The sequence below is a fragment of the Arachis ipaensis genome, chromosome B2 (assembly GCF_059453495.1).
Source record: "Arachis ipaensis isolate K30076 ecotype BB chromosome B2, ASM5945349v1, whole genome shotgun sequence".
NCBI classification, from domain to species: domain Eukaryota; kingdom Viridiplantae; phylum Streptophyta; class Magnoliopsida; order Fabales; family Fabaceae; genus Arachis; species Arachis ipaensis.
In genome coordinates, this window is record NC_142437.1 from 124,880,542 (window position 1) to 124,890,794 (window position 10,253).

General features: G+C 33.3%; 1 protein-coding gene across 4 annotated transcripts; it reads right to left on the reverse strand.

The window, feature by feature from the left end:
- Positions 1 to 2,806: 2,806 nt before the first annotated feature.
- Positions 2,807 to 6,638, reverse strand: LOC107626459 (serine/threonine protein phosphatase 2A 57 kDa regulatory subunit B' beta isoform). 4 transcript variants are annotated; one of them, XR_015905039.1, is made up of 3 exons: positions 5,049 to 6,586; positions 3,466 to 3,846; positions 2,807 to 3,145 (listed from the first exon to the last, which is right to left on the reverse strand). XR_015905039.1 is itself a non-coding variant. In XM_016329342.3 (3 exons), the coding sequence occupies exons 1-2, from the start codon at positions 6,180 to 6,182 to the stop codon at positions 3,523 to 3,525; spliced, it is 1,458 nt and encodes a 485-aa protein (XP_016184828.1). In that variant the 5' UTR covers positions 6,183 to 6,638; the 3' UTR covers positions 2,807 to 3,122; positions 3,480 to 3,522. The 4 variants fall into 4 exon arrangements, 2 of the variants coding, with proteins under 2 accessions (XP_016184828.1, XP_016184827.1); XM_016329342.3 differs by having other exon boundaries at positions 2,807 to 3,122; positions 3,480 to 3,846; positions 5,049 to 6,638; XR_002358236.2 differs by having other exon boundaries at positions 2,889 to 3,122; positions 5,049 to 6,578.
- Between the last annotated feature and the right edge of the window lie 3,615 nt (positions 6,639 to 10,253).

Below are 10,253 nucleotides of genomic sequence, written 5' to 3' on the forward strand. Positions count from 1 at the left end.
TCCGATACAAAGAGGATAACCAAATCTTACATACCAGCGGAAAATGCCTCAATTCGAATTGATGTCCCAGTAGGACAAGTAGCCACTGAAGCAAATTCACGCCAGAAGCGTGGTAGGGCGGAAAATGCCCCAATTCGAATTGATGTCCCAGTAGGGCAAATAGCCACGGAAGCAAATACACGCTAGAAGCATGGCAGGTCTGTCGGTTCCAAAGACAAAAATTCTCGAAAGAGAAAAGAGGTAAATAATATTCCTGTTGAAAAAGACATAGTAAAGACACCTGCAGTTGTCCAAAATTCTGATATAACGCCAGAAGACGTTCAGGTACCTGAAAATTGTGAAAATGACGAGATCTCGATAAATTATGTCTTTACAGGAGAGAAATGGGACCGAAATAAGACAATTGTCAATGAAATATTTGCATATAATGTGGCATTAGATATCATGCATGAAAGTAAGGATCTTGAGCCAAGATCAGTTGAAAAATGTCGACAAAGAAATGATTGGCCAAAATGGGAAGCAGCCATGAAGGCTAAATTAGACTCACTTGCAAAACATGAAGTCTTTGGACCTGTAGTCCGTACACCTGAAGATGTAAAACCTGTTGGATATAAGTGGGTATTTGTGAGAAAACGAAATGAGAAAAATGAAGTTGTGCGCTACAAAGCTCGACTTGTGGCACAAGGTTTTTCACAAAGGCCCGGTATAGATTATGAAGAAACGTATTCCCCTGTAGTAGATGCGATAACATTGCGCTATTTGGTCAGTTTATCTGCATATCATAAATTGCATATGCATTTAATGGATGTGGTAACAGCCTATTTGTACGGCTCATTAGATCGGGATATCTATATGAAAGTCCCAGAAGGACTAAAGATATCCAAACCATCCAATGAATATTCGCAAGGGTTATACTCAGTCAAATTGCAAAGATCTTTATATGGTCTAAAGCAATCTGGACGAATGTGGTATAATCGTCTTACTGAGTATCTGGCCAAAAACGGATTCAAGAATGATGATATCTGTCCGTGTGTTTTTATAAAGAAATCTGCATCTGGATTCGTTATAATTGCTGTGTACGTTGATGATTTAAATATTATTGGGACTCCTGAAGAGATTCCAACAATTATAAAAATTCTAAAAGAAGAGTTTGAGATGAAAGATCTTGGAAGAACTAAATTTTGTCTCGGCCTGCAGATTGAGCATATAAAAAGTGGGATCTTTATTCATCAAACAACATACACAGAAAAGATCTTGAAAAGATTTTATATGGATAAGTCACATCCATTAAGTACCCCAATGATCGTAAGATCTTTGGATGTGAAAAAGGATCAATTCCGTCCTAAAGAAGAAAATGAAGATATCCTTGGTCCTGAAGTACCATATCTTAGTGCCATTGGAGCGCTAATGTATCTTGCTAATAATACGTGACCCGATATATCATTTGCTGTGAATTTACTAGCAAGATATAGTTCCTCTCCAACCAGAAGACATTGGAGTGGAATCAAACAAATCTTTCGATATCTTCATGGGACGGTTGATATGGGATTGTTTTATCCCTATGGATCCAAGTCACAACTAGTTGGCTATGCAGATGCCGGATACCTGTCTGATCCACATAAAGGGAGGTCTCAAACAGGATACCTATTCACATATGGTGGTACAGCTATATCATAGAGGTCCACGAAACAGACGATAGCAGCAACCTCCTCTAATCATGCTGAAATACTGGCGATTCATGAAGCTAGTCGCGAATGTTTTTGGCTGAGGAGTCTGATTCAATATATTCTGTCATCATGTGGACTAATTGATCATAAGATAGCTCCTACTGTCCTGTTTGAAGATAATACAGCATGCATTGCTCAACTTAAGGGGGGTTACATCAAAGGTGATAGAACAAAGCATATTTCTCCCAAATTCTTCTTCACTCATGATCTTCAAAATCAAGGGACAATTGATGTCCAACAGATCCGTTCAAGTGACAATCTGGCAGATTTATTTACAAAGTCACTCCCAAAATCCTCCTTTGAAAGATTGGTACATGAGATTGGGATGCGCCGATTTCGAGACATTAAATGATGTCGGCAAGAGGGGGAGACTGTACTCTTTTTTCCTTGGTCAGGTTTTTTTCTCATTAGGTTTTTCTTGACAAGGTTTTTAATGAGGCAGTCCCCATTACAAAGGATATTGTACTCTTTTTCCTTCACTAAGGTTTTTCCCACAGGGTTTTCCTTTAATAAGGTTTTAACGAGGCAATAATCCTAAATGGACATCCAAGGGGGAGTGTTACGATATGGATGTCCATATCCATTCTATGTCTACTCAGCAAGCACTCTTGGAAAGTACATGCATTTAAGAATGTGCGGTGCATGCTTTCCAACCTTTGAAAATGTGAACCTTGAACTTGTATAAATAGAGACTAAACCTCTTTACGTGATACAACACAAGCAAATAACAAAATCACTCCTCTTTTATGCTGCAATCAAATACTCTTCTCCTTATATTTTTACTACAATTCTTTCTCTTCTTTTATTTTATAAGTATTTTAAATTCTATTTTCTATTACTCTTTGCATATAATATTAATAGCAATATTAACCATCTTTATTATATTGACATTGCAACAATAAACAAATGCGATTCTCTCTCTTTATTTTTAATACTTCTTTCTATCTTTGTATATATATACACAATACAACATATAATTTTATTATATATATATAAATTATTATTGAGCTAATTATTTTAATACTAGAGTCTTCTATTTATACAGCTTTATTATATATATATCTTTTATTTCACAACACTTAAGACAATTATTGTGAATTGTATTTGTATATGCCCTCACAGTTGCGACCCATAATTAGAATATATGGAGATTATGATCTGTATCCATTGGAACTCATGTCTTAACTATTCTCATTCAAAGGAATGTAAAAGAAAACTATCCATACTAGAATATGTACATTTTTTTTTTCAGCCATCAACCTCGTGGCATAGGTGCCTCTTGTGTCATATGAGAATAAGCAACTTTCAGTTACAAATTTACAATCACCTTTTAGCTTTTGATACATAGTTGCTTCAATCATTTACTGCATAATGCCTTCAATCATCAAGTCCTATCTGAATGCAATAAAACAAAAACACTAGATTTTGTTATTAATATGGTAACAATAAAAGAACAAGAAAAGATCTTTTCCGTATTTCTCTTTGTAAAAGGAGAAAAATACATGAAAGTGTTTCACAAAACATCCTTAATCTGCAGACATTGCTTAGAACTTGTAAACAAAAAATTGCTAACAATTTCCAATAAGTTACATTAATGACTGCTCTCTTCAAAATGCTGATTATCCCAAAAGAGAGAAATATAAGATATTCGTGGTAAAAAATTAGGCTGGAAATTATATATATGTATATAAAAGAAAAAAACCAATAAATTATGACACGATTATGGAGAGTGGCGTACTCATCATTCTTCACCTATTAAATTCACACTTGCAGTTTCAGTAGTAATCTATGGAAGCTAATCTGTGACCATATCATCCACCCCATTTTGTGCTGCAGCATCTGCTATTCTCTTCCAATTTAGTTCCCTCTGCTCTTCAACATCTTTGGCGTTAGCCTCTTTCTCTGCATGTTGTCTCTGACACTGTTCGAACAACTCAGCGTCCATTTCCAAAAACATCTTGCGAACATTCATAGTAAGCCCGTGAACAGCCTGGTTCCAATGACTCGATATATTTTTCTCAAGTGCATGAAATAATATTGGTAATATTACGGCTCTGTTTTGGGCAATTAAGCTCACAATGTGCTCATTATTCCACAAAAAGAGAGCCCGCTCGGCAACCTGCATTGCAAATGTATCTAAGCAAAGACTTCTAAGGGAACAACATTCAATGTGATTTTAATCCATTGTTGGATTGAAGGTCACTTTTTACTACAAGATTTTGAAATTTTAAGTTCCTTTATTCTTTTAGCTAATGTAAGGGAGATATTTAAGGCCAAAAAGAAGAAAGAACCAATATTCAGCCAATGGTGTAAATTCAAAATTTACGTAAGCCTTAGTGATATTCACATCAATTGGTTAGAACGAAATTTCCAACATTTTTCAAGCGACAAAATTCTGCTTCTTGAAAATGCAATAAAAACATTCAACATAACTATCTCCATACAAATATATCCACCTGATACTGCAGCTTAATAATCTACATTTATAAGGGAACAAAGCAACGGTTAAGCTAAAAGGCTGAACAAATGGAAAATATTAAGGATATTGAATTGTAGTACCCCTCCCCCAGATAAATAAATAAACAACAACAAAGCCTTATTTCCACTAGGTAAACGAAATATTGTCAAGGAGCATATAAAAAACTTAATTCAAATGTATTATAAGATAAAATGAAAAACTATTAAGGAAAAGAAGAAAGTTGACATGAATACAAATGTGCATATTTGCCCTCTATTTTTAAATTTTTGTGTGTTAAAGGCTTCCAATTAAGTGAAATATTAGATCATGCATATTTTTTCACATATCAATGGATAACATGATACAGAAGTATTTTTTCTTATCAAACAGTGAATCACTACTAGATGCAAAAGGCATAAAAAGCAACTTCAACTACAAGTCCATAGCTTCATCAAAATCGGATTCAATCAAGATAAACTTTAGAGGCATGCAAAGAGAAAAAAAGAATATGACAATGGAATATTACTAATTAAGCAGTTGACACTTGACAGTGATACTTATACTACTCCATCTGAAACTTATATGCCATAAACGAAAATGTATCTTTACATAGGAAGTAGAGGCTGAACATTTCAAATCTATAACCATATGAAACGTTACCACTGCAAATTGTTTTACACTGTCAACTAATCATATATTATCTGGTTTGCTTGACTTTTAAGATAGCAAGGGTAAGAATCCAACAATTTCACTTATGTGGTAATACATGATTAGAAGAGCACGTCAATTTCTTTTTATCAGAATTCAATTCTACATAAACATACATATCACTATGAAAACTAGAAACTTAAATTTCCACAAACCTGAAAGTGAGAGCTATTGAGGCAGCGGGAAATCTGTCTAAAAAGGGGAACCATGCAGCGCTGGAACTCGGCAGGCTGCGTGGCCTCAAGCACTTCCTCGAGTTCTCCAAGGAAGAGAACCTCCTTCTGGCAATTGGTAACAGGCCAGTACTTGAGCAAGCCCCTAATAACGGTATCTGCAAGCTTGAAATCCTTCTCAACAAACTGAGTAATGCAGTAAGACAACTGCTGCTGGTACATGGCGAGCGACTTAGGCTTATGCAAAGGCAACAAAGCCCTCACAAGGAACAACTTATGCTCCTCCTTCATTGGCAATGCAAATCCATTAATAATACTACCAAGAATCTCCAAAAGCTCACCAATTCCACTATGCCTCTCAGTCTCATATATAAACCGATAGAATATATTATTAATCGCCTTCCTAATAAACGGTCTATGAACCATGAATTTTCCATATATACGGTGAAGTATAGTTTTCAGATACTCACGCTCCCTAGGGTCCTCTGTGTCAAACAAATCAAGCAATTTCAACACGAAAGAGTGATCAATGTACCGTTTCGCAACCTTCGTATCGGTGTCTGAAGAAACAACGTATCGCAGGAGAAGCTCGTAAACGAGTTGCAAGTGAGGCCAAGCGGGATCCATAGAAGGCTCCTCCTCCTCGGGGTCGGTGGCTTCTTGCCCGGTGTTCTCGTACGACGCCGGAGGGAGGCACCGGAAAATGTTAACCGAAATCATTCGAATCATTTCTTCTTGGCAATGCTCCGATAATTTTCCGCAGCCAGATTGGATGAACTCAACGAGCTCCATCAGCGTTTGCCGCTTGATCTCCTTCTCTCGAACGTTCTTCAGCGTGTCGGAGAAGTTGAGGACGAAGCAACAAACCTGAAGCTTACGGAGGAACAGATTCTGCCGTTCCCCCACCGGAACGTCGCGGAACGCCGGCAGGACCTCCATGACACCGGACGGTGGAGGCGGAGCAGACGGTATTCCAGCGGAATTTGGCGCTGGCGCAGGTAAAGCTCCACGGGAGGCGTGGTTGACGACGACATTGTTGCCGGTGCCGGCGATAGCATCGGCGGAGTCGGACTTGGAGGGCTTCTTGTTCCCTCCTCCCATGAATTTCTTCAACATTTTGCCGGAAATTTGAGCTGGAACCCTAACCCTAAGGATTGCGATCCACCACAGGTAGCAGTAGCTGCTCCGATTTGGATTTCGATGGATTCGGCAAAGAGATTCTCATAAGATGGTTCTGTAATCCATGAATGCGTCGTTATTCCTCGATTTTTGCATCGCGAATCCCAGGAGAACGGATCTGAAATAAAGCTAAGAAGATGATGACGAAGTAGAAGATGGAGATGGAGAATGATAGCGGTGGAAAGTGCTTGTGGAGATCAAGGGAGCTAGGGATCGGAGTAGGGAATCATCGGAGATGTGGTCGCCGGAGCTGTGATAGGTCTGAGGTGTTTCCCGGCGGGCGGAAGCGCCGCAGTGATGTCTGCAGAGAGAGAGAGAGAGAGAGAGAGACAGAGAGAGACAGAGAAGAGAGTGAAGTGAGGATAATTAAGATTAAGAGATTAGAGAAAGGTTGCGATATTCACGAAAAAGTAAGTAATTATGGATTTACACTAATACCAGTTGTAAATTTTTTTTAAAAATATAAATTACTCATTTTTTAAAATTTGAGTACGAATGTATTTTAGAAAAACAAGGTAGTTCGACTAAAGTCACTAAACAACTAATTTAGTTTGTGAATTTTATTTAAAGATTTGTTGTAATCAATTAATTGCTTTTAAATGCTACTTATACTAACATTTCTTGTAATCAATACAAATTAAGTTTTAGAAAATACTACACTGTCTTTTCATATCTTATTAACATTCATCATTAAAATACATAACACAAAATATATCACAATGGAGAATGTCACAAGTTTAGAGATGAATTTGCTAAAGTGAATGAGATGAATGAAAGCCACAAGAGTGTCTATTAATGGGTAGTGTTAGTTGAAGTTGGTCCGTGTAATACGTGGCTTGTAAGTGAAGAATAATGAATTAAGATTTGCCCACGTGGCACACTTTGTCGTATACATCACTCACTGCTTAGCTGCCACATCTTCTGTTATTTTAGGGTTCATTTAAAAGGACCTCTAGTTTCACTTCAATTAGATTTCTATACTTTTTTTTTAATTGAATCTACCAAATTTTTTTTAATTGGGTCCCTATATTTTTTTTTCTTTTGTTTAGGTCTTTGTACCAATTTTTTTTTAGTTGAGTCTCTATAAAATTAAGTCAATTACTGCTAAAAATGACCTAATTAAAAAAAAATAGTCCAAAGACCCAATTAAAAGGAAAAAAAAGTACAGGAATCTAATTGAAAATTTCGCGAAACTATAGAGACCAATAGAGTAATTAAACAAAAAAAATTAATTTTTATATTATATTTAATTTAAAATAAATATAAAAATAAAATAAAAATATTTATAAAAATATTTTTAGTTATTAAATAAAATATTATTAAAATTTTAATTTTTAAAAATTTTAATTTCTTATTTTTTTATTTGAAGAGATTAAAATTTTATGTTTAAAAATTTAATTTTAATCTCTAATCATTAAATATAATATTAAATTTCAATTATTTAATTTCAGATTCAATCTCTAAAAACAAATACTAATTTAAATACCAAAAGCTTTATTGAATTGTGTGTTTCAACATTGGATTTTATTATCATTATGAACTCATATAGTAGAAGTTCTAATGTCAATTTTTGTGTGCAAATGATATCTACATATAATGTTCTAACTCTAGGTTAATTCCTAAGTCTTATATCAAGTTAATTGATGTAATTAGTGGGGATATCTAATTTGGCAAAGAAAAAGCTGTTTTTTCTTTCATAATAAAGGTATGTCATATATATTATTGGGTAAAGTATATTTTTTGTCCCTGAAGTTTGACAAAAGTTTCAAAAATACTCTTAAGTTTTATTTTGTTTCAATTTTATCCCAAAAATTTTCGATTTGCATCAAATATACCCTTAACGACTAATTTTTCAAAAAATTTAAGACTAATTCAACAATAATTTCATAAGAACAACACTCAACACAAGAAAATCAAGCATAATTTTCATGCATAATTTTCATGCAAATTGAAAACTTTTGGGACAAAATTGAAACAAAATAAAACTTAAGGGTATTTTTGAAACTTTTGCCAAACTTCAAGGACAAAAAATATACTTTATCCTATATTATTTTATATAAAAAGAATTGAAAAATATTTAGTATATATTTTTAATTTTTTTATTCGTGTCCATAAAAATTTTAACCGAAATATAATTTACCAAAAAATAAATTCTTTAACATCTTAATTATTTTCACATTTATTTTTATTATGTACATTTAAAATCCTAGTACTTAATAAAATTTAATCAACTGTTGGGCCACCATTGATTAATGTAGCATTATCTCTTTTTGATTCAAGAGATGATGTGTTATATAAAGATTAGATCCATGTACAATTTGACCAAAGCATGGATAAGAATTGATTAATCAATATATTTTTGTCTATTCAAATTTGAATCATGAAAAAAAAAAAAAAAAAAAAAAACCTACTTGATTCAATAATAAGTTTAAAGCTTGAAACCATATAACTTATAGTTTCACTACTTAAATCATCAAACTTTAGTGGTTTGCCTTTCTTCATAAGTTGAGGGGAAAAAAAAGGTGAAAGATGAGAAATGTAATATACGTGACAAGAAAATCAATAAAGTGATGAAGCCCCGTGCATATATATACTTTATTTTATATATATATATATATATATATATATATATATATATATATATATATAGATATGAAAACATTTAAATTTAATTAGTCATTCCTCTTTCAAATTTAACAATCCATATGCATCCATCCCTCTGTTGTTACTTATTGCATCCTTTTGTGGACTATATTAGTAGCCTCAGTTGTTGGGCATAATCAAAGTCTAATATATAAAAAATTAGTTGCCGCAAAATACTAATTCAATGACGGTTATACTAGCGGTTACTGGAAATTGCCGCAAAATCTAATTTCCGCGGCCATAATCAGGGCAATATCCTAAGCCGTCGGTCTTTGATTTTGCAGCAGTTTAAAATTACCGCTAATTATAAAAAAAATCGCCGCAATGTAACGTCTCTCTTATAGTAAGTCATATTAAATGTATACTATATTAATATAAAATATATAATAGAATATAAATATACATTAAAAATAAATAAGATAATATATATTTATACATAAATACATAATAACTAATTTTAATATATAAATAATATTTTTGGACTAAAAACATATGATTAGAATAATTCATTATTATTGATTGATTTAAATAAATAAATAAAATTGAGTCAGCATAACTCGTCTTTTACTAGGCACCATTTTGCACCTATATGAATTGCAACAGAATGTGACATGTCTTCACTAATCACTTAGTCAAATATGGTTGGATTAATCCTACTGTTACGAATTTTTTCGGGTCAGAATTTATTATTGGGCCCAAGTGTTTCAAAACTGAGTACTAAAAAAAAAAAACTCAATTTTTTCGATTATGTCAGTGATTTTATAAAGCCTTATTCGAACTAAGAGAAATTAAATTTATGGGGCCATTAATTTATTATTGGATATATTTTTCTAAAGGCATGCCAAGGGTGCAACAGTGCCACAGAAAATGAAACCGGAAAATATCATAGGTAATTAGTTAGATATTTAATATATTATTGTCCAAGTCAACAAGAAATTTAGTCAACTCCAATTATTTATAGATTTAGTACCTAGTATATATAGTAGCTTGTTAGGTTGATTGGTCGGGTTGGCAAATAGGGTAACATAAATATTGAAACAAAATTGGTTGGTGAATATTAGCCACAAGATATTCTTATTTTCATGCCATGCATGATGCATATGTAGGGCTTATATAATTATATTCTATTATATATAGTAATGAATAAATCAAGCATAGTACATAATGTATATATTTGTCGGTTTGAAAATAAAAAAGGGTGATACTGTGCTAGTGTTATTTAGGGGTCAACAAGGGACCTAGCTAGAGATTATTATTATTATTATTTGTTAGATTAATATAGATTTCAACTTTATATACTTGTTGTTTTGCACTTTAATGAAGCATTCAACGGAATCACATTAGATTTCAGAGAATGAACTGCAA